The sequence below is a fragment of the Mustela putorius genome, unplaced genomic scaffold (assembly GCF_011764305.1).
Source record: "Mustela putorius furo isolate JIRA1106 unplaced genomic scaffold, ASM1176430v1.1 tig00003850_pilon_pilon_pilon, whole genome shotgun sequence".
Classification (NCBI taxonomy): Eukaryota; Metazoa; Chordata; class Mammalia; order Carnivora; family Mustelidae; genus Mustela; species Mustela putorius.
The window spans coordinates 14,393,618-14,419,458 of record NW_025422002.1 but is presented as its reverse complement, the minus strand read 5'-3'; the positions used below and the strand labels follow the sequence as shown (position 1 = coordinate 14,419,458).

Here is a 25,841-nt window from a genome sequence, read left to right as displayed (position 1 = left end):
GAGACTGACCCCTGGGCCCTGACCCCAGGCCCCCAGTCACACATCATGGCTTGTGACTCACTCTTCTGGTTCTCTTATACAAGGCCGTGCTACTCAGGCATATCTGCAAGCTGGCTATTTTCCACAGACTTTTCTGTTCCTTCTCACCTGCACACCTTGGCTCAGGACACTCTCTACCCATCAGGCCTCATGCACGTGCTTTGAGGCGCACATCCTACAAGGAGTCTTCCCTGCCTGACTGACCTCCCGACTACTGACTCCCTCCTTTGCACCAGTACTTCCGGGCTAAATTGGTGTACACACATTTCTATGGTGCCGTGAAATCTTTCATGCCTGCATCCAGACATCTACCCTCCTCCTTCATGCCTAATGATGTACCCATCACAGAGTGGAACTCATTCGCCAATTGACCACCAGGCGTTGTGTTCACATTCCCAAGCCGCCAGCAGATGCGCAGTCCTGGGAATGGGGGCTCCTTACCACAGGGGGCACTGCCTCAAATCGTGCAGTGTGATGTAATGTGAAAGCATGAGTGTCGAGTTGGCAGGAGAGGGATTTGAGTCTTGGCTCAACTGCTTCCTAGCTGAGTGACTCCTAAAATGTTACATCTCTGAGCCTCCACATCTTCATTCACACACTATCTTCAAGTTTAAGTTAAACAAGGGACAACCTGCAGAGTCCTCAGCATATACCAGATATTCACGTTTCCTCTTCCCATGTCCTGCCACAGCCATAAAACAAACCAGGATTCTTGTTCAAGTCCTCAAGGTAAACCCAGGGCTTTCTCACCTAAGCCTGCTGACCACACTGGTACTCAGCCCCAGTCTCCTATGTGTTTCTCAAAACCTTTCATTAAGTATCAGCTCTTGTTCAATATGTGTGACAGGAACTTAGAGAGAAGGGCCTAATCTTACCTTCTTTCCCTTGCTTTAGCCTGTTGGGGTGTTTCGATCTCTATCTCCACTGGTTCCACAGGCAGGACAGATTCAGAGAAAGCTGTGTTTTCTCCCATGTCACCTGGCACAGGCTCACCAAGTTCTATCAACAATAATTTTTTATAAAATCAGTAATAATAAGGGTACCTGGGTGGCTCAGTCAGTTAAGTGGCCATCTCTTGGTTTCAGCTCATGATCTCAGCATTGTGGCATCGAGCCCTGCACTAGGCTCCATGCTCAGTGTGGAGTCTGCTTGAGATTCTCTCTTCCTCTCCTAATGCCTCCCCCAAATGCTCTTCCTCTCTCTCTCTCTCCCTCTCTCAAAATAAATAAAATATGTTTTAAAAATCTGTAATAATAATAATTATTATGATCGCTATCATATTAAACAAAATGGAGGTTCTGAGGGGAGTGAAGAACAGATGAAACGTAGGAGACCCCTACTCCTGCAGTGTGCTTTGAGTATCTCAAAAATGCGACAGACTGTTGTTTCACATTTATTTCTCATTTAATTCAAACAACACAGAGAAACAGCCCTTAGAGGAGGGAACTGAGGCACAGAAATACTGACTTGAATTCAGACCTCTGATATTAAGGATCTGATGTTAATGTGTGTGTTTTAGTAGAGACTTAGTCTTTCTCCAAGAGACAAAAACAACAACAAAGAATAATAATTACCTATTCTTCTTACTACAATAACCCATATCACAATTTGCACCATATACAGGCATGAATTTAGGGGTCTTGCAGCCCCAATCGCAATCTTATAATGGTAAGGAATACATCCTTTTTATCTCTTTATCCTCTATATCGCTTATAAATACTAGCTGAAATAAACTGAATTCGCTGAACTGGATCTAACTGTAAACTTTGTTAGCACAGGCCTCGTCAAAGATGCTCTGGGCCAAGAAGCAGTGACACCCCACTGGCGGCAATGAACACACCTAATGCCAAGATCTGGTTTCTACATGTCAGTCACTGATGAAATGAGCGAGGGCTTGCTGGAGAAACAAAAGCTGATCATAGGTCTAGAGCAAGAAGAATACAAGATGGGCCTGGAATATCTTCTTGTGCCAGAGAACAAAAATGTACTCAAAAACGTTTTTGAGGTCCAGAGGAAGCAAGACCACGGAGCAGTAAGACACTGAAATATCATTAGGTCCCAGCAGTTCAGCTAGATAGTTATTAAACCATTCTTAACACCTACAAACTCAACAAGAGATAGAAGAGAAGAAGAGCAGCAATTCCAGGAACAGAAAATCAACCACTTCCCAGAAGGCAGGATGTGGGGGAAAAGTGAATCCAAAGCAATGGAAAGACAGACCCCAGGGGAACAGGTTGGCTCCTGGCAAGTGGTGAAGCAGCACAAAATCAGAATTTTAAGAAGTCTCCTCCATTGAGAGACATCGCTCCAGAGACTAAGCAGGGGGTGGAGCCCTGGCGGGGACAGTGTAGTCTCAGGACCCGTGGGCTCACAGAAAGACTAGGGGTGTCTGAGTGTGGCAGAGCTCCCAGGTATTAGAGAGAGAGGAAACTGGCTACAGAGACAGACTAAGGAGTGGGCTCTCAGCTCAGGGTTAACTTAAACTGTGATCCAAGGCACACTCAGACCACTGCTCTTCCAGGAGGGACCCCACAAGTGACAGATCTGGAGAGACTCCCTCCTTCCTCCTCCAGGAGGAGCAGCACGGGAGTGCGGAGCAGGAATCTGCTGGGTTTGGAGAATCCAAACACGGCCATGTACCAGAAATAGAAATGCTCAGTCACAGGCTGGGTGAGCATGGAGTGCAGCTGGAGACCAGGGAGACAGGAGGGACTGAATGCTTTTCTCTGGGCACACTGAGGAATGGGGCCTCAAACTCTTAGCTCCTCTGGGCTGGAGACTGGGAGGCTGCCATCCTCATTCCCATCCTTCAAAGCTGTATGGAAAGCATTCAGGGAACAAAAGCTACCAAAAGTGAACCCAAGCAGATTGCTTAGCCTGGCCCCTGGGAAGTGTGGTGCAATTCCACCACAGACAAAGAGATTTGAGAATTATGACAACAGGCCCCTCCCCCAGAAGATCAGCAAGAACATCCAGCCAAGACCACATTCACTGATCAATGAGAACTGCAGAACTCAAGAGCTAGGGGAAAGCAAAACACAGAATTTGTGGCTTTTTTCCCATGATTCTTTAGTTTTTCAAAGGTAAATTTTTGTAATTTTATTTTTTTCTTATTCTATATTAACTTTTCCTCTTCCCTTTTTAACATTTTTTAACTATTTTATCTTATCGATACCTTTTAAAAAAAATCTTTAAATCTCCACTGTTATAGTCATATTTTATCCCTTCATATTTAACCTTTTTTATATACTATAGGCTATTTTTCTTTAAAATTTTGGGATACAATTTATTCTAACAGATCAAAATATACCATAAATCTAGCACATGGCTTTGTTCTTGTCTCCAACCTAATAACATTCTCCCCTTTTTTTGACTTTTTTTCAAACCAACTTAACAATTCCTTTTCTAGAATCTTTTTAAATTTTCATCCATACATTCATATTCCATCCCTTCATTGCATTTACCCTTTTTTTGCATATATGTAAGTTTTTCTTTCTTTAAAATTTTGGGAGGTAGTTTCTTCTAAAAGACCAGAATACAACCAAAACCAAGTGGGTGGCTCTGTTCTATTCACCAGTCTAATAAATTCTCCCCATTCTTCTCCCCGCAGTTTTAGGTCTCTTCCGAATTGGTTAGTGTATATTTTTCTGGGGTCTTTGCCACACGTTCAGTATTTTATTCTCTCATTCACCTATTCTTATCTAGATAAAATGACAAGGCAGAGAACTCACCACAAAAAAAAGAACAAGAGGCAGTACCAACAGCTAGGGACCTAATCAATACAGACATTAGTAAGTTGTCAGAACTAGAGTTCAGAATGATGATTATCAAGGTGCTAGCTGGGCTCTAAAAAAGCATGGAATATATTAAAGAATCCCTTTCTGGACAAATAAAAGCCCTTTCTGGAGAAATAAAAGAACTAAAATCTAACCAAATTGAAATCAAAAAAGCTATTAATGAGCTGCAATAAAAAATGGAGGCCCTTACCGCTAGAATAAATTAGGTAGAAGAGAGAACTAGTGATGTAAAAGACCAAATGATGGAGAATAAAGAAGCTAAGAAAAAGAGAAACAACTACTGGGCCATGAGGAGAGAAATCATGATACCGTAAGACGAAACAACATTAGAGTAATTGGGATCCCAGAAAAAGAAGAAAGAGAGAGTGGGGCAGAAGGTATATGGGTACAAATTATAGTAGAGAATTTCCCTAATATGGCAAAGGGAACAAGCATCAAAATCCTGGAAGCACAGAGAACCCCCCTGAAAATCAATAAAAATAGGTCAACACCCCATAATCTAATAGTAAAACTTACAAGTCTCAGTGACAAGGAGAAAATCCAGAAAGGAGCTAAGGACAAGAGGTCTGTAACCTACAATGACAGAAATATTAGATTGGCAGCGACGTATTCACAGAGACCTGGAGGCCAGAAGCGACTGGCATGATATATTCAGAGCACTAAACAAGAGCCATGATCCCAGGGTGCTGGAATCGAGCCCCACATCGAGCTCTCCACTCAGCGGGGAGCCTGCTTCTCCCTCTCTCTCTGCCTGCCTCTCTCTCTGTCTGTCGAATAAATAAATAAAGTCTTTAAAAAAAAATAAAATATAAAATTAAAAAAAAAAAAAGAAAAAATGGAGTCAAGAGTACTATATCCAGCTAGGCTGTGACTGAAAGTAGAAGGAGAGATAAAAGGTTCAAACAAAAATTAAAAGAATTTGCAAACACCAAACTAGCCCTAAAGGAAATATTGAGGGGTCCTCTAAGCAAAGAGAAAGGCTAAAATAACAGACCAGAAAGGAACAGAGACAACATACAGTAACAGTCACCTTACAGGCCATACAGTGGCACTAAATTCGTATCTTTCAGTAGTTACCCTGAATGTAAATGAGCTAAATGCCCCAATCAAAGACACACGGTATCAGAATGGATACAACAAACAAAACAAAGACCCATTGAGATGCTATCTGTAAGAAACTCATTTCAGACCCAAAGACACCTCTAGATTTAAAGCGAGGGGATGGAAAACAATTTACCATGCTAATGGACATCAAAAGAAAGCTGAGGTGCCAATCCTTATATCAGATAAATTAGATTTTAAGCCAAAGACTATGATAAGAGCTGAGAAAGGACACTGTATCATATGCAAACGGTCTGTCCAACAAGAAGATCTAGCAATTTCGAATATCTATGCCCCTAACATGGGAGCAGCCAACTATATAAACCAATTAAAAACAAAACCAAAAAAACACATTGACAACAATACAATAATAGTAGGGGACTTTAACACCCCCCTCACTGAAATGGACAGATCATCTAAGCAAAAGATGAACAAGGAAATAAAGCCTTTAAATGACACACTGGACCCGATGGACCACACAGATATATTCAGAACATTCCATCCCAAAGCAACAGAATACACAGTCTTCTCTAGTGCACATGGAACATTCTCCAGGAGAGATCACATCCTGGGTCACAAATCAGGTCTCACCCGGTACCAAAAGACAGGGATCACTCCCTGCATATTTTCAGACCACAATGCTCTGAAACTAGAACTCAACCACAAGAGGAAAGTTGGAAAGAGCTCAACTATATGGAGGCTAAAGAGCATCCTACTACTACTCCCGATGAGTGAGTCAACCAGGAAATTAAAGAAGAATTTTAAAAATTCATGGAAACAAATGAAAATGAAAACACAACTGTTCAAAATCTTTGAGACACAGCAAAGGCGGTCCTGAAAGTATATAGCAATATAAGCCTTTCTCAAGAAACAAGAAAATCTCAAGTACACAACCCAACCCTACACCTAAAGGAGCTGGAGAAAGAACAGCAAAGAAAGCCTAAACCCAGCAGGAGAAGAGAAATAATAATCAGAGCAGAAATCAATGAACTAGAAACCAAAAGAATACTAAAACAAATCAAACACAAACTAGGAGCTGGTTCTTTGAAAGAATTAGTAAGACTGATAAACCCCTGGCCAGACTTACCAAAAAGAAAAGAAAATCATGAATGAAAGAGGAGAGATCACAACCAACACCAAAGAAATAAAAACAATTACAGGAACATATTATGAGCAACTACACACCAGCAAATTTGACAACCTGGAAGAAATGGATGCATTCCTAGAGACATATAAACTACCACAACTGAACCAGGAAGAAGTTGAAAACCTGAACAGACCCATAACCAGTAAGGAGATTGAAGCAGTCATTAATTATCTCCCAACAATCAAGAGCCCAGGGCCAGACGACTTCCCAGGGGAATTCCACCAAACATTTAAAGAAGAATTAACATCTATTCTCCTGAAACTGTTCCAAAAATCAGAAACAGAAGGAAAACTTCCAAACTCATTTTATGAGGCCAGCATTACCTTGATCCCAAAAAACCAGACAAAGACCCCCATCAAAAAGGAGAATCACAGACCAATATCCTTGATGAACACAGATGCAAAAATTCTCACCAAAATACTAGCCAATAGGATCCAACAGTACATTCAAAGGATTATTCACCACGAAGAGTGGGATTTATTCCTGGGCTGCAAGGGTGGGTCAACACCCACGAATCAATCAGTACGATACAATGCATTAATAAAAGAAAGAACAAGAACCATATGATACTCTCAATAGATGTTGAAAAAGCATCTGACAAAGTACAGCATCCTCTCTTCGTCAAAACTCTTCAAAGTGTACAGATAGAGGGTACATACCTCGATATCATCAGAGCCATTTATGAAAAACCCACACTGAATATCATCCTTAATGGGGAAAAAACTTGAGAGCTTTTCCCCTAAAGTCGGGAACACGACCTTAGGGCTGTCCACTATCACTACTGCTATTCAAATAGTACTAGAAGTCCTAGTAATCAGACAACAGACAACAAACGGCAATCAGACAACAAAAAGAAATAAAATGCATCCTAATCAGCAAAGAAGTCAAACTCTCACTCTTTGCTGATGATATGATACTTTATGTGGAAAACCCAAAAGACTCTACTCCAAAACTACTAGAACTCATACAGGAATTCAGTACAGTGTCAGGACATAAAATCAATGCACAGAAATCAGTTGCATTTCTATACACCAAGAGCAAGACAGGACAATTTAAGGAGTCCATCCCATTTACAACTATACCCAAAACCATACGATAGTTAGGAATAAACCTAACCAAAGAGGCAAAGAATCTGTACTCAGAAAACTATAAAGTACTCATGAAAGAAATTGAGGCAGATACAAAGAAATGGAGAAACATTCCAACCTCATGGACTGGAAGAACAAATATTATGAAAATGTCTATGCTACCTAAAGCAATCACCACATCTAATACAATCCCTATCAAAATACCATCAAATGTTTTCAAAGAAGTGGAACAAATAATCCTAAAATTTATATGGAACCAGAAATGGGTTCCATGCATATTCCATATATACATATATATGTATATACCGTGTGTGTGTGTGTATATATTCACTCATATATATATATATATGTGCCATACATATATACATATATATGCACATGCCATATATACATATATATGGAATAGGCATGGAACCCATTTATATATATATATGGAATATGGTTAGTCCTTAATAGCCAGAGGAATGTTGAAAAAGAAAGCCAAGGTTGGTGATGTCATGATTCCCGACTTCAAGCTCTATTACAAAGCTGTAATCATTAAGACAGTATGGACTGGCACAAAAACAGACACACAGATCCCAGAAACAGACTCTCAACTCTATGGTCAACTAATCTTCAACAACGCAGTAAAGAACGTCCAATGGAGAAAAGTCCCCTCAACTAATGGTGTTGGGAAAACTAGACGGCCACATGCAGAAAAATGAAACTGGACCATTTCCTTATACCACACACAAAAAAAGACTCAAAATGGATGAAGGACCTCCATGTGAGACAGGAATCCAGCGAAACCCTTGAGGAGAACACAGGCAGCAACCTCTTCGACCTTAGCCGCAGCAACTTCTTCCTAGAAACATTACGAAGGACAAGGGAAGGAAGGGCAAAAATTAACTATTGGGACTTCATCAAGATCAAAAGCTTTTTCATAGCAAAGGAATCAGCAAAACCAAAAGACAACTGACAGAATGGGAGAAGATATTCAAAAATGACATATCAGATAAAGGACTAGTATCCAAAATCTATAAAGAACTTATCAAACTCTACACCCAAAGAACAAATAACCCAGTCAAGAAATAGGCAGAAGACAGGAACAGCTATTTCTGCAAAGAAGACATCCAGATAGCCAAGAGACACATGAAAAGGTGCTCAACATCACTTGGCATCAGGGAAATACAAATCAAAACCACAATGAGCCAGGTGGTGGGTATTAGAGAGGGCACAGATTGCATGGAGCACTGCGTGTGGTGCAAAAACAATGAATACTGTTACGCTGAAAAGAAATGTAACAAAAACAAAAACAAAAACCCACAATGAGATACTACTTCACAGCAGAGGATATGGAAAAAGTAGAACCCTCCTACACTGTTGGTGGGAATGCAAGCTGGTGCAGCCACTCTGGAAAACAGCATGAAGGTTCCTCAAAAAGTTGAAAACAGAGCTACCCTATGACCGAGCAATCACACTACTGGGTAGTTACCCCAAAGATACAAATGTAGTGATCCAAAGAGGCACATGCACCCGAATGTTTATAGTAGCAGCAACGCCCACAATAGCCAAACTATGGAATGAACTTATATGTCCATCAACAGATGAATGGATAAAGAAGTTGTAGTGTGTGTGTGTGTGTGTGTGTGTGTGTGTGTGTGTTTCCAATGGAATATTATGCTGCCATCAAAATAAATGAAATTTTGCCATTTGCAACAACATGGATGGAACTAGAGGATATTATGTTAAGCACAATAAGTCAATCAGAAAAAGACAATTATACGATTTCTCTGATATGAGGAATTTGAGAGGCAGGGAGGGGGTTATGAGGGGTAGGGAAGGAAAAAATGAAACAAGATGCAATCAGGAGGGAGACAAACCATAAGAGACTCTTAATCTCACTAAACAAACTGAGCATTGCTGTGGAGGTGTGTAGGGAGAGGGTGGTGGGGTTATGGACATTGAGGAGGGTATGTGCTATGGTGTGTGCTGTGAAATGTGTAAGCCTGATGCTTCACAGACCAGTACCCCTGGGGCAAATAATACATTTTATGTTAATAAAGATAAAAAATTAAAAAAAGAAAAACGTTTTTGAGAATGAGGCCATATCAGAAGGACACTGTAAGGCACAAGGCTTAAAGGGGCTCTCACTAGCCAAATCTGGGACAATCTGAAGATCAACAAGTATAATGATGATAACTGATAACATGTGAGTTTTAAAAATCTCTCTAAGTCCATAGTGATACTCAAAATAAATATAATTTAAAAGAGAGAGCTCTTCTTTACAGATCACAGTCACCTGAGAAATGCATATGAGATGACAGAATCAGAGAGTCCCATTACATGATGCTCAATATAATAATCTGATTCAGTAAAGATCAAAGCATATGAAAAACTGTTAAGTAAAAAGTTACTAGAGAATAAGATATTCACACAGAATCAGAGTATCACCCGATATGGTTAATTACAGAGGGAAAATGTACCTTTATGTTTTCACAAACTGGCAGAACCACCTTGTAGGATCACACTTAGCATCACTAGTGGGGCAAACTGACATGAGGAGTCTCTTAATGGATGCAGTATGAAATACAAAGCTATGAAGTATACTTGCCCCCCCAAAAAAGTTTAACCTAATGTTCAATCAAGCCTTCACTTACAGTTTATAAGAAACCTGGGGATACTGAAACAAGTTTACCATCACCCTGAGATGCATATCACACAAAACTGGAATCAAAGACATCCCATAAGAGAATAGGCCAGGACTCTTCAAAAACAGCAGTGCCACAAAAAGAAAAAAAGAAAAAAAAAGGTGTTGGGGGGTGGACACACTGTTCTAAACTAAAGGAGACTAAAGAGGTATAACTCACATTTTGATTAGATCCTGGATTAGAAACAAACAATGGCTATGAAGGATATTTTTGCAACAATTAGGGGCTTTTCATTTTCTTAAGTGTGAAACTATTTCATCATTCAGGAGAACGTCTTAGTCTTAGGGGAACTGATGAAGTATTTACTAGTCAAGTACCAGGATGTCTGCAACTTACTTTCAAATGATTCCACACTGCATATTTACAGAGAAAGATACATTCATTCACTACTGGCAAATGTTAAAGTTACTAAATCTAAGTGAAGAGTCCATGTACTACATTTTCCATTTTGTAGGTTTTCAAAAATCATTTTCAAAATCAAAAGCTGAGATAAAGTTAGCACAGACAGAAGGAATCAGGGATGATTACATTACTGTGAGCATATGATGCTTTAGGCCCGTTACATTTGCAGACCTTTCTTCCTCTGCTACAATCCTACAGCCTAGCCTGTAAACAGCTCACACGGAGCAGTCAATGCTTACTGAATGTTATTGGTGAAAAATCTCTAATTTTTTCAGAGTGGATTTACTTGTTCACACAGCTATACAAGTAGCAAGGCTGGACCCTGAACCCAGATCTCACTACTCTCAAAGCCTATGTGCTGAGATAATACTGCCTCTCAGTTTCACAATCTCCTCCACTGACAGCCACAAGAGGAAGAGAATATACAACCATCTTTGGTAACCTGGTCATGAATTTGTCTTTACATCAAAAGCAAGTCCCTACTGTAACCTTATTTGGTCTTAGTTTCACAAGGAAACAAAAGAACTGCAACTAAATGATGTGACTCCAAGCAGATTCAAACAGAAAAACAGGATCACACAGCAATGTTTTACCTTCAACCTCTTCCCAATCATCTTCACTTTCTTCCTCATCTTCTCCTTCACAGCTGCCTTTGTCCACAGCAGCTTCTCTCCGTGGGGGCTGTGCCTTCTTGCCACCTTTTGTGAAGTCCCTGTGTAAAGATCACAGGAAAGAAGGTGAAGAAGGCTCACACATCCTAGTGCTACATTTAAGCTAAATGGAATCCTAAGGACTCCTTCTATTTATCGAGACACTGTTGCAATTATGTAAAGATAATGGGTGAGCTCTGAGACTCATTCCCTCCACTAAAGGTCTCAAGGGCTCCTCGAGATGAGCTCTGATCATCAGTCTACTACTAGATGTGCTGTCAAAAAGAAAGCATGCAATGGACCTAAAGCCTAGAGCTGTGGGAGGGAAAACAGAGCTGTGCCTTGAAGTGGTACAGGAGTAAGAAGAAACCACAATAACATTGTAAGTTCCAGAAATAAAAGCTGGGATATGGATTATACATGCACAGGTGGACACCACATTGAAGAAGAGGGCATTCACATTTGCTGATCATACCATGAGCCAACTCAAATGACTGTTTCTCCCCACCTCTACAATGTAAGGAAATGGAAGCTGGTAGAATTCTAACCGCAAAGTATGTGGGGATGTGTTCATACATAGGTATGTCACAAGTAACAACAAAAACACAGATAACTAGCTAGTTAAATAGGTACCAACACAGATAAGCAGCAAGCTGAATACTGACTAAAGATGCAATGGTTGCTAATATGTAATCCATTTTCGCAATTTCATATATAAAACGTGCTTGGTGGGGGAGGAGTCAAGATGGTGGAGCAGTAGCAGGCTGAGACAACATCAGGTAGCAGGAGATCAGCTAGACAGCTTATCAAAACATTCCAAACACCTACAAATCCAACAGGAGATCGAAGAGAAGAAGAGCAACAATTCTAGAAACAGAAAATCAACCACTTTCTGAAAGGTAGGACCCGCAAAGAAGTGAATCCAAGTGTCAGGAAGATAGACCGCGGCGGGAAGGGCCCACCCTCAGCCAGCCGCAGAGCAACGCAGTACAAAATCAGAAACTTCAGAAGTCTGCTCCACTGTGGGACTTCACTCCGGAGGTTAAGCTGGGGTGAAGCCTACATGGGGACAGCGTGGTCTCAGGTCCCGCAGGGTCACAGAAGTATCAGGGCTGTCTGAGTGTTGCAGAGCTTACAGGTATTAAAGCGGGGAAGCCGGCTCAGAGACGGATCCAAGGAGTGAGCTCTCAGCTGGCGGTTACCTTAAATTGTGATCCGTGGCACAGGGACCCCACAAAATCCAGGGAGACCCCCCCTGGAAGAGCTCAGGTATCTGTGTGGTTCGGAGACTCCAGGGGGTGCTGTATGCCAGAGACAGAGATGCTGGGTCACCAGCTAGGTCAGCTCGGAGCACACCGGGAGCCCAGGGAGATGGGAGTGATTGAGTGCTTTCCTTCCAGGGCGCACTAAGAGTGGGGCCCTGAGCTCTCAGTTCCTCTGAGCTAGAGATTGGGAGGCGGCCACTTTCATTCCCATCCTCCAGAACTCTATGGAAAGCAGAAAGCATTCAAGGAACAAACGAACTCGAGCAGATTACTTAGCCTGGCCCCTGGTAAGGGCCGTGCAATTCCGCCTCAGGCAAAGACACTTGAGAATCTCTACAACAGGACCCTCCCCCAGAATATCAACAAGAAATCCAGCCAAGACCAAGTTCACTTACCAGGAGAACAGCAGAATTCCAGAGGAGGAGAAAGCAAAGTATGGAATTCATGGCTTTCTCCCCATGATTCTTTAGTCTTGCAAAGTTAATTAATTTTTTTAATTTTACGTTTTTTCTTCTGCTAAATTTTTTTTAACTTTTACCCTTTCCTGTTTTAACAATTTTTAACTAGTTTATCTTAACAATACCTTTCATTACAAAAAAATCTGTTTTGAGCCTTCATTCTTATAGTCGTATTTTATCCTTCACTGTATCTAACTTTATTTTTGGTATACACATAGGGTTTTTCTTGTAAAAAAATTTGGGGTACAACTTCTTCTAATAGATCAAAATACACCCTTAATCTACACAGGGATTTGTTCTAGTCTTCAGCCAGAGCAAATTCTCTCCACTTTCTTTTTCTTTATTCTCCCAAACAACTTATCTTATCAACTCCTTTTTTAGAAATTAAAAAAAAAAATTTCATCTTTATAATCATACTCCAACCCTTCATTGTGTTTATCCTTATATATGTTTTTCATTCTTTAAAATTTTGGAAGGTAGTTTCTTCTAAGAGACCAAAATACTCCCAAGATTAAGTGGGTGACCCTGTTCTAGTCACCAGTCTAATGTATATTTTTTTCTTTATTTTTTGAATTTTTTAAATTTATTTTCAGGGTAACAGTATTCACTGTGTTTACACCACACCCAGTGCTCCATGCAATCCGTGCCCTCTCCAATATTTTTCTTTTTTATATTTTTTATTTGTTTTCTTTTTTAATTTTTTATTCTGAAATTCTTTTTACTCCCTTTCTCCCCCAATGATTTGGGATCTCTTCTCATTTGGTTAAAGCACATTTTCCTGGGGTCTTTGTCACCCTTTTAGTATTTTATTTGCTCCTTCATATAGATAAGAATATACAAAATGACAAGGCAGAAAAACTCACCACAAAAAAAAGAACAAGAGGCAGTACCAAAAGCTACGGACCTAATCAATATGGACATTGGTAATATGTCAGATCTAGAATTCAGAATGATGATTCTCAAGGTTCTAGCCAGGCTCGAAAAAGGCATGGAAGACATTAGAGAAACCCTGTCTGGAGAAATAAAAGCCCTTTTTGGAGAAATAAAAGAACTAAAATCTAACCAAGTTGAAATCAAAAAAGCTATTAATGAGGTGCAATCAAAAATTGAGGCTCTTGGGGCGCCTGGGTGGCTCAGTGGGTTAAGCTGCTGCCTTCAGCTCAGGTCATGATGTCAGGGTCCTGGGATCGAGTCCCGCATCGGGCTCTCTGCTCAGCAAGGAGCCTGCCTCCCTCTCTCTCTCCCTGCCTGTCTACTTGTGATCTCTCTCTGTCAAATAAATAAATAAAATCTTTAAAAAAAAATTGAGGCTCTTACTGCTAGGATAAATATGGAAGAAAGAGTTAGTGATATAGAAGACCAAATGACAGAGAATAAAGAAGCTGAGCAAAAGAGAGACAACGACTGGACCATGAGGAGAGAATTCGAGAGGAAAGTGATACCATAAGATGAAACATTAGAATAATTGGGATTCCAGAAGAAAAACAGAGAGGGGAGCAAAAGGTATACTGGAGAGAATTATTGTAGAGAATTTCCCTAATATGGCAAAGAGAATAAGCATCAAATCCAGGAGGTGCAGAGAACCCCCCCTCAAAATCAGTAAGAATAGGTCCACACCCTATCATCTAATAGTAAAATTTACAAGGCTTAGCAACAAAGAAAATATCCTGAAAGCAGCCTGGGACAAGAAGACTGTAACATACAATATTAAACATATTAGATTGGTAGCAGACTTATCCACAGAGACCTGGCAGGCCAGAAAGAGCTGGCATGATATATTCAGAGCACTAAACGAGAAAAACATACAGCCAAGAATACTATATCCAGCTAGGCTGTCTTTGAAAATAGAAGGGGAAATAAAATGCTTCCAGGACAAAGAAAAACTGAAAGCATTTGCAAACACCAAACCAGCTCTACAGGAGATATTGAAAGGGGTCTTCTAAGCAAAGACCCTAAAAGTAGTAGATCAGAAAGGAACAGAGAAAATATACAGTAACAGTTACCTTACAGGCAATACAATGGCACAAATTTCATATCTCTCAATAGTTACCCTGAATGTTAATGGGCTAAATGCCCCTGTCAAAAAACACAGGGTATCAGAATGGATAAAAAAACAAAACCCATCTATATGTTGCCTCCAAGAAACTCATTTTAAGCCCGAAGACACCTCCAGATTTAAAGTGAGGGGGTGGAAAAGAATTTACCATGCTAATGGACATCAGAAGAAAGCAGGAGTGGCAATCCTTATATCAGATCAATTAGATTTTAAGCCAAAGACTATAATAAGAGATGAGGAAGGACACTATATCATACTCAAAGGGTCTGTCCAACAAGAAGATTTAACAATTTTAAATATCTATGCCCCCAACGTGGGAGCAGCCAACTATATAAACCAATTAATAACAAAATCAAAGAAACACATCAACAATAATACAATAATAGTAGGGGACTTTAACACTCCCCTCACTGAAATGGACAGATCATCCGAGCAAAAGGTAAACAAGGAAATAAAGGCCTTAAATGACACACTGGACCCAATGGACCACACAGATATATTCAGAACATTCCATCTCAAAGCAACAGAATATACATTCTTTTCTAGTGGATATGGAACATTCTCCAGAACAGATCACATCCTGGGTCCTAAATCAGGTCTCAACTGGTATCAAAACTGGTATCAAAAGAAAGAGATCACTCCCTGCATATTTTCAGACCACAATGCTCTGATTCTGAACTCAATCACAAGAGGAAATTTGGAAAGAACTCAACTACATGGAGGCTAAAGAGCATCCTACTAAACAATGAGTGAGTCAACCAGGAAATTAAAGAAGAATTTTAAAAATTCATGGAAATAAATGATAATGAAAACACAACGGTTCATAATCTGTGGGACACAGCAAAGGCAGTCCTGAGAGGAAAATATATAGGGATACAAGCCTTTCTCAGGAAACAAGAAAGGTCTCAAATACACAACCTAACCATACACCTAAAGGAGCTGGAGAAAGAACAACAAAGAAAGCCTAAGCCAGAAGGAGAAGAAAAATAATAAAGATCAGAGCAGAAATCAATGAAATAGAAACCAAAAAAATAGAACAAATCAAACAAAGCTGGTTCTTTGAAAGAATTAATAAGATTGATAAACCCCTGGCCAGACTTATCAAAAAGAAAAGAGAAGGTACCCAAATTAATAAAATCATGAATGAAAGAGGAGAGATCACAACCAACACCAAAGAAATACAAACAATTATAAGAACATAATATGAGCAACTCTACGCCAACAAATTTGACAATCTGGAAGAAATGGATGCATTCCTAGAGACATATAAACTACCAAACTACAACTGAACCAGGAATAAAGAAAACCTGAGCAGACCCATAACCAGTAAGGAGATTGAAACAGTCATCAAAAATCTGCAAAGAAACAAAAGCCCAGGGCTAGACGGCTTCCCAGGGGAATTCCACCAAACATTTAAAGAAGAATTAATTCCTATTCTCCTGAAACCATTCCAAAAAATAGAAATGGAAGGAAAACTTCCAAACTCATTTTATGAGGCCAGCATTACCTTGATCCCAAAACCAGATAAGGATCCCATCAAAAAAGAGAATTACAGACCAATATCCTTGATGAACACAGATGCAAAAATTCTCACCAAAATACTAGCCAAAAGGATCCAATAGTACATTAAAGGATTATTCACCACGACCAAGTGGGATTTATTCCAGGGCTGCAAGGTTGGTTCAACATCCGCAAATCAATCAATGTGATACAATACATTAATTAAAAAAAGAACAAGAACCATATGATACTCTCAATAGATGCTGAAAAAGCATTTGACAAAGTACACCATCCCTTCCTGATCAAAACTCTTCAAAGTGTAGGGATAGAGGGCACATACCTCAATATTATCAAAGCCACCTATGAAAAACCAACCGCAAATATCATTCTCAATGGAGAAAAACTGAGAGCTTTTCGACTAAGGTCAGGAATACGGCAGGGATGTCCATTATCACCACTGCTATTCAACATAGTACTAGAAGTCATAACCTCAGCAATCAGACAACAAAAAGAAATTAAAGGCATCCAAATTCGCAAAGAAGTCAAACTCTTTGCAGATGATATGATACTGTATGTGGAAAACCCAAAAGACTCCACTCCAAATCTGCTAGAACTTGTACAGGAATTCAGTAAAGTGTCAGGATATAAAGTCAATGCACAGATATCAGTTGCATTTCTTTACATTAATGACAAGACAGAAGAAAGAGAAATTAAGTCAATCCCATTTACATGTGAATCCAAAACCATAAGATACCTAGGAATAAACCTAACCAAATAGGCAAAGAATTTGTACTCAGAAAACTATAAAGTACTCATGAAAAAAACTGAGGAAGACACAAAGAAATGGACAAATGTTCCATGCTCATGGATTGGAAGAACAAATATGGTGAAAATGTATATACTACCTAAAGCAATCTACACATTTAATGCAATCCCTATCAAAATACCATCCATCTTTTTCAAAGAAATGGAACAAATAATCCTAAAATTTATATAGAACCAGAAAAGACCTCGAATAGCCAAAGGGATATTGAAAAAGAAAGCCAACGTTGGGACCATCACAATTCCGGACTTCAAGCTCTATTACAAAGCTGTCATCATCAAGACAGTATGGTACTGGCACAAAAACAGACACATAGATCAATGGAACAGAATATAGAGAGCCCAGAAATAGACCCTCAACTCTATGGCCAACTAATATTTGACAAAGCAGGAAAGAATGTCCACTGGAAAAAAAAACAGCCTCTTCAACAAATGGTGTTGGGAAAATTGGACAGCCACATGCAAAAAAATGAAATTGGACAATTTCCTTACACCACACACAAAAATAGACTCAAAATGGATGAAGGGCCTCAATGTGAGAAAGGAATCCGTCAAAATCCCTGAGAAAAACACAGGCAGCAACCTCTTCGACCTCAGCCGCAGCTACTTCTTCCTAGAAACATTGCTAAGGAGAAGGGAAGGAAGGGCAAAAATGAACTATTGGGACTTCATCAAGATCAAAAGCTTTTGCACAGCAAAGGGGACAGTCAACAAAACCAAAAGACAACTGACAGAATGGGAGAAGATATTTGCAAACGACCTATCAGATAAAGGGCTAGTATTCAAAATCTATAACGAGCTTAGCAAACTCAACACCCAAAGAACAAATAATCCAATCAAGAAATGGGCAGAGGACATGAACAGACATTTCTGCAAAGAAGACACCCAGATAGTCAACACACACATGAAAAAGTGCTCTGTATCACTTGGCATCAGGGAAATACAAATCAAAACCACAATGAGATACCACCTCACACCAGTCAGAATGGCTAAAATTAACAAGTCAGGAAACGACAGATGGTGGTGAGGATGTGGAGAAAGGGGAACCCTCCTACACTGTTCGTGGGAATGCAAGCTGGTGGAACCACTCTGGAAAACAGCATGGAGGTTCCTCAAAAAGTTGAAAATAGAGCTACCTTACGACCCAGCCATTGCACTACTAGGTATTTACCCTAAAGATACAAACATAGTGATCCAAAGGGGCATGTGCACCCAAATGTTTATAGCAGCCAGGTCCACAACAGCCAAACTATAGAAAGAACCTAGATGTCCATCAACAGATGAATGGATAAAGAAGATGTGGTATATATATACAATGGAATACTACGCAGCCATCAAAAGAAATGAAATCTTGCCATTTGCAATGACGTGGATGGAACTGAGAGAAATACATCAATTGGAGAAAGACAACTATCATGTGATCTCTCTGATAATGAGGAAGTGAAGATCCACTTCCTCATTATCAGAGGGGTCTGGGGGATAGGGAAAGAATAAATGAAACAAGATGGGACAGGGAAGGAGACAAACCATAAGAGACTCTTACTGAGGGTGGTAAGGTTATGGACATTGGGGAGGGTATGTGCTATGGTGAGTGCTGTGAAGTGTGTAAACCCGGTGATTCACAGACCTGTACTCCTGGGGCTAATTATACATTTTATGTTTATAAAAAAAATTTTTTTTAATGTGCTTAGAGGGGTGCCTGGGTGGCTCAGTGGGTTAAAGCCTCTGCCTTCAGCTCGGGTCATAGTCTCAGGGTCCTGGGATCGAACCCCGAGTCAGCCTCTCTGCTCAGCAGGGAGCCTGCTTCCTCCTCTCTCTCTGCCTGCCTCTCTGCCTACTTGTGATCTCTGTCTATCAAATAAATAAATAAAATCTTTAAAAAAAAATGTGCTTAGAGCACATTTACTTTTTGCTTTCGTAAGGTCTGACCTGTGGTATCAAGTGAGAACATCATCTAAGATTTGAGCTCAGACTTTTAAAATAACCAGTTGGTCTTCAGCTCTAAAATTACATGCATTCCCCTTACGGTCAACCACTTTCAGCACCAGAGAAACAAAAATTTCTCCTTAGAATAAATGTAGTGAAAATGTCCATGAACTATGGATCTGACAGCAGTTGACTATCAATGTAGAGGGGAAGGGGGCCCAGAGCTTTACCTACCAGCACAGCATCCTGGTCTATGTGTACATGGATTTCTCTGATAATTCAACTAGTGGGAAGACACAACTGGGAAGCAGGAAGCTCAGAGGCATGCACTCTCAGGAAAAGTCTAAGGGAAAAGAAGACGTGACTTGAGTGCAAAATTCCCATGCTTCCATGGCCTGTCTACTGCTGGCCCTCTCCTGGGCTGCCTTCCTCTGCCAGGACTGCAAGCTGCAGGGAAAGCCAGCATGAAGATGGAAGACTGGTTTCTGAAGGAACTACTACCTCTCTGTTCTGCCTCTTCCACCCCTCCCCACAACTTTCCTGAAAGGTGAACAATCAAGTGTTCTCAAGGCTTGTAGTCACTGTTCACCACACATTACTATGCATGTTTACTCAACTGCAAATTCAGCCCAACAAAAGGCCCTGCCCTAGATGCCACAGGGCCTACAAAAACAAACCAGGTGTGGCTGGCTCCAGGCTTCAGAAAGCCTGCAGGGTAGTAAGCCAAGATACATGGCCTAGGCACAAATAAATGCAAGAAATCAGAGGAGAAAAAAAGGGGAAGAATCAGTGAAGACTGTCGAGTGGACGGATTCTGATCCACATCTTCCAGGTGGAAGAAAGCATTCCTATAGCAGGAAGAACGAGCACGCTTCAGAGGCAGAAAAGTCTGAGCATGTGGCAAGAGAGCGACAAGAAGTCCAGTTGGGTGGGAGCAGAGAGAACTTGTGGAGAGCAGTACAGGTGAAAGCTGGAATGGCAGGCCAGTATCTTAGGTATGTAGTATCACTGTGTATTATAAAGAGCACTGGACCAAGTCAGAGGCCTAAATCTCATCTGGTTTTTGCCACTGTCCAGTTGTGTAACCACAGATAAATGCCTTTCTGTTGACCATCGCTGTCATCCAAAAAGTCTGGGAGGCAAACAATACAAAGCTGACCCTTGAATAACACAGGGTTAGGGCACTGACCACTTGCACAATCAAACATCTGCACAGAACTTACGATACCCCTAAAACTACTACTACTAGGCTACTGTTGACTGGAAGCCTTACCAATAACATACAGTTGATTGAACATATATTTTGTATGTTATACATTTTATATACTGTATCCTTCCAGTAAAGTAAGCTAGAGAAGGACACATTTTTTAAAAGTTACAAGAAAAACTACATTTATAATACTTACTAAGGTATTTGACAAAAAAAAAAAAAAAAAAAAAAGAAAAAAAAAAAAACCTCCATGTAGAAGTGGAGCCATGCAGTTCCAACCTGGTTGGTCAAGGGTCTACTGTAATTGTGAAGAATCTTACTAGTGGTCTGAGCTCCAGCTGGAGGAGCTTAAAGATCCCATCTTGGGCACAGATACCAGTGACAGCAAAAAGAGACTCACACTTCCAGAGGGACAGAATCAAGACCTGGCTGGAAGCTTTTCAGCCATCTCACCTGAACTCCTCCCCATCGCTGAGGGCTTCATCCTTCACAACTGTGGGGTTTTCAGATTTAACAGTCACCTTGGCCACTTTCTTTTTGGCTGGACCGTGGGCAGGGCCACCAGGATCACTGCAGCCTCTCTTCCTCTTTCCTTGTGAGACTTTGGAGAGAAGGCTTGTCTTTAACGGTTTCTCGTCTTCCAAGACATCTAGATGACCACAAAGAACACAAGGTAAGCAACACAGGAAAGGCAGAAGCAGTGTGCCTTCACAGGCAGGTGATGGAAAGCCCTCTTCTGTCACCTCCCTCCAGACCCCATCTCCATCGCTGGGACACCATTCCACTTATTCCACAACCAGCCTCCAGGCTGCTCCTGCCTCCAGCCCAGTATACACCCTGCACTCCCAGTAAAAACCAGCTTCCTTTATCAGGGTTTATTCCATTCCCTCGTGAGGTTACAAGAAATGCCACATAACCCTAGTAAAACCTGGCTTCCAAATCTCAAATTTCAGCGAATAGCCAGGAAGGAAAAATACATCAATCTGCTAAGTAATACCTTGCTTACTTATTACTTGCCAAGACTAGTTACTTTAGGAGTAACCTAAACCTATTTATTAAGTAAATGTTTTGAGCTCATAAACATGTCCAAGTTTTATCACAAACTTACTATTACTAATCCATGTTTCTACTATCTTTCAAAACCAAATCCTGCTCAAAATATACTTCATAAAACCTTTCTAATCTAACCCAAAAGTATACTCATATACCATCCATCTCAGCAAGCTTAGGGTTGGAATAAGACAGTAGTAATTCAAAAATACCTTTATTTCCTTAAAACAATTGTTTTGATAAAGGGAGATTTTAAAAATGTACAGGCTGCTGGCTTTAGTTAAATTAGGGTAACTAAAGGTATGGTCTGTTTCTTAATATATTGATAAATCAATTTTCAATAAAGAATAACACAGCAGGGAAAGATATCTTCTATTTTGCAAATATATTCATAAAAATAATCTTGAATCTGAAATAAAGCATCTTCCTTTGTCTTTGGGTGACCACTTCAGTTAATTTTGGAAAACAAAAATACTTTAGTTGTTTTTGAGGTTCTAAAAGGAGCAGCAATACTAACCTAATATCAGATTGTTCATTCCTTTCATTTATGTTTTGTCCTACTGACTCTACTGAAAGATATTTCTATTCCCCAAGAATATACTCTTGCATGGGAGAAAAGCTTTCCATCTAAATAAAATCATAATTTTAATAGATTTCTCCTAGTAGTAGGGCATTTGTTCTAACACTAGATAAAATCACTAATTCAGTTCAGTTTCTTTACAATGTTTTATAAAAGGAATTCAGGCATTCTCATGCTTTAAACATTCTAACCAGGGCGCCCGGGTGGCTCAGTGGGTTAAGCCGCTGCCTTCGGCTCAGGTCATGATCTCAGGGTCCTGGGATCAAGTCCCGCATCAGGCTCTCTGCTCAGCAGGGAGCGTGCTTCCTCCTCTCTCTCTCTGCCTACTTGTAATCTCTCTCTGTCAAAAATAAATAAATAAAAATAAAAATAAAAATAAACATTCTAACCAAAACACAAACAATTTCAAAATTCTTTCCAATCTGAGACGCTTCTTATTCCAAGGCCAGAAGCTGCTTAAAGGTTTATGACTTGACAGTCTGAGTAGGATGATCCTGACATCAGGATTTCTGGATCTTTTTACACTTTTTAGCCCTCTATGAACACATGTGAAACAAAGGTGTGAAATGCTTCATTTTTACTAATCTAAAAACACAGGTGGGAGGATAACTCAAAAGCACCATTTCTTCCACACCAAACTTATATAGTTGGTTAAAAAAGTACAACTGTGTCCATTTTTGTGCTTTGAAGAAAGAGTTAAACGAGTCAGAAGGCAGGCAAGAATGGAAACAAAAAACTCTGAATCAAGAAAAATTTCCACACGATTATTTTCAATCATTCCCCCCATCTGTGGTTTCAATTGGTGCGGGTAAGGGACCAACCAGGGTAGAAGCCAATGATCCCCCTTCTGACACTCTCCTGAAGGACAAGAGTAGCCTAAGACTACGTCACAATGCCTAAGTCATTCACTCAGTCACTAAGCATTTTATCATCTCACATCACCTTAAGAATTAGAAGGCTGAGTACAATACAATTAAGATACTTTGAGAGAAAGAGAACATATTCACATAACTTCTACTATAGTATATTGCTTTAACTGTTCTATTTTATTATTATTGGCTATTAATCTCTTACTGTGCCTAATGTGTCAATTAAACTTTATCATAGGTATGAACATATAGGAAAAAAACACGGCATATACAAGGTTTCGTACCACCCATGTTTCAAAAATCCACTAGGTTGGGGGGGTCTTGGAATATATATCCCTGCGAATAAGAGGAGGGACTACTCTAATACCCGTAAAATTTTTAAAATCTGCATGCCCAACCATGATATAATCATTATGCACATACATTAGAATATTAACTCAGTCATCTTTTAAGACAGAGGAAATGACATGATAAAATGTTAAACATGCAAAATTGTTTTTACAGTATGGTTTCCACTACTTAGAGAAACAGATGAGAAGGAAATATGCCATTATTTCTGGATAGCAGAAATACAGGTTACTTTTTTTTTTTTTTTAATTCTTTACACTTTTGGGGTCCCAGAGAATCCAGAGGCTATTTTCTAGGCCTCTCTTAAGATCTAGAGCTACCTAACCAGTCTCCTTGAGCTCAATATGTTAATTTTAGAAGGGCAGGAATTATCACTTTGGTCTGCTTAGCCTTCTATTGAGGTTTTTAAATACCTGCTTAAAACTGCGAGTACTTAGAATAAAATATGAACTCCTTAACTTGGTTTCCAGACAAGGGTCCTGCTTACCTTTCCTGCCTCAATTCCTACTACTTGCTTCTCACTGTGTCCAGTTGTGTGCCAACCACATTTCCTTTCCTCCTAAGTCTTTAAACATATTGATTCCTCTGCCTATAACTCTTCTCTGAGAACTTCCTTTGAAAAGCTCCTTCGGGACCCTAATTGATTCAAAGTTTCACCTCCTCAAAATAGGTGTCCCTGGACCACTGACTCTGACTTACTTCCCCCCGAACCTGCCACCCCCATGTCAGTTCTATCACCTTTAAGTCTTTTCATAACTCTCATCACCATGTGAACTTATTTAACTTTTTATTGTCTGTCCTACCAAGACCTCCCCACAAACTGTAAGCATCGTGACAGCAGGGACCTTGCCTGACCCATTCACTACTAGAATTTTAGTGCCTAGAACAGTCTCTGGAAATAGCAGGTGCTCAGTAAATACTTGTTGAAGGAATTAATGAGTCATATCAATGAAAGCATTAACACAATGAAGAAACATGAAGAAATTAGAGGGGCACCTGGGTGGCTCAGTGAGTTAAAGCCTCTGCCTTCAGCTCAGGTCATGATCTCAGAGTCCTGGGATCGAGCCCCACATCGGGCTCTCTGCTCAGGGGAGAGCCTGCTTCCTCCTCTCTCTCTCTGCCTGCCTCTCTGCCTACTTGTGATCTCTGTCAAATAAATAAATAACATCTTTTGAAAAAAAATTAAAAAAAAGAAATTAGAGATGCCCTAATAGAAACACGGAAATACTGTGGAAGACCATTTTCTTTGAACCTAAATGTTGAATGATGCCAGGGGTCATCTTGGCATGCACTGAGGTGCTGCTAGAAACCACACTGAAGGTCACTGAGTCAGTGTCACCTGTAGCCCAAACCACAGCCAGATTTTTCCTCCACCCAAGCACAGCAGAAGTAGTAACTCTTCCTGGAAGCTGCTCACCGGTTAGCTCCTCCAGCTGAGTTTCAGTGAAGCTTGGGTGCATCCTTGCCTACACCTAAGCTGAACTGATAGAAGCTAGCCCATCTGATTGCCTGATATGGACCATGGCAGGAGTGCCTATCTCACTGAAAACTCACAACCACCCTGAAAGACAGTAGTATGTTTCAGAGCAGCTAAACTACTTGTCCAAAATAATTTACACAAGTACATATGAACAACTAATTGTTGGAGCTGCACCAAATAAAGTGTTTGGCATTTGGATTTGGCATCCAAATAAAGTGTTTAGCAGGAAGGAATGGTACCCAGGCAGGAGGAATTTCCATCAGATTACAACTTCTAATTTTTAAACTGCCACATATTCAGAATATATTCTGACTGGAAATAAAAACCCCTTTCATAGCCATTTGCTGAAATGTTACTCATTCTCAAAGTCGCAGATCAAACATAACTCCTTTAGAGAGCATTTCCCAATCTCTCCAAACTTATTATTCCTTCAGAAGCCACAAAGCCTGCTACCTTCTTCCAATGTATCACACTGTCTTGAGTATTTTTTGTAAACATCAACACTACGGAACTTTAAGCTCCTCCAAGTAATCTCTCTCACGTCAACTAGTGTGTGCACAGCACATATCAGGTATCCCAAAAATGTCATCTGAATGAGTAAATGAATAAAGTAGAACTCATAGCATTAACCATGAGGTAAATCACCTTCTAAGTTTAGAAATGACTTCCATTTGCCTATGTACTAACGGATGATAAACTTATGTAAAGAATCACAGGATTATTGAATCTAGGGTCATAGGAGTCCTTGCTGGTTACCTAATCCACACAGATTATTTTAAGAACCCCAGAAATCCCTTCTACAGCATGCATTATGCAATTATTTAAAATATTTACTGAGCACTTAATAAATGCACAGCAAGACAGAACAATATAGGACACAGCAAAAATAAAACATGTTTCATAAACTTAAATTGTGGGAAGCAAAAAAGAAGTAAATTAACAAGATCATTACATTATGTGACAGAGGCTGTTAGGGCCTGTGGTAAGAGTACCTGGGGAAGATCACCTTAGCTAAGGCACTCAAAGTGGTGTGATTTCTGAAGGAACAGAAGAAATCTGCCACCCTAGAGCCATGGAGAAAGGAACATCAAAGCCAAAGGCTCACGGTGAGAAACAACATGGCATGTCTGAAGAATAGAAAGGAAGCCAGTAGAGAGGGTATCTGGCAGTCATAGGAGACTACAAGAGAAGCAGCAGCAGCCAAATCATGTAAGGTCTTGCAAGCCATGGTAAGGAATTTGGAGTTTAGGCCAAGAGCAATGGAAAGCCACAGGTCTATCAGAGGAACATGGCATGATTTGATTTTTTTTTTTTTTTTTTTTTTTAATCACCTGGGCTCCTGGGTGGGAAAACCACTGCAGGG

General features: G+C 40.1%; 1 protein-coding gene across 4 annotated transcripts in view; it reads right to left on the bottom strand.

Annotated features, from left to right (window-relative positions):
• The window catches only part of XPC (XPC complex subunit, DNA damage recognition and repair factor), a 52,436-nt gene that overhangs the window by 25,590 nt on the left and 1,005 nt on the right, over positions 1 to 25,841 (bottom strand). For 3 of the 4 annotated variants that reach the window (XM_004738600.3, XM_004738599.3, XM_045063362.1), the window contains exons 2-4: positions 20,605 to 20,800; positions 10,858 to 10,976; positions 915 to 1,038 (exon numbers count right to left, since the gene is read on the bottom strand). In XM_004738600.3, coding sequence (XP_004738657.2) covers positions 915 to 1,038; positions 10,858 to 10,976; positions 20,605 to 20,800 — 439 coding nt within the window. Of the gene's footprint in view, positions 1 to 914; positions 1,039 to 10,857; positions 10,977 to 19,175; positions 19,285 to 20,604; positions 20,801 to 25,841 lie in introns of all 4 variants that reach the window. The other variant, XM_013054933.2, reaches the window with a different exon arrangement.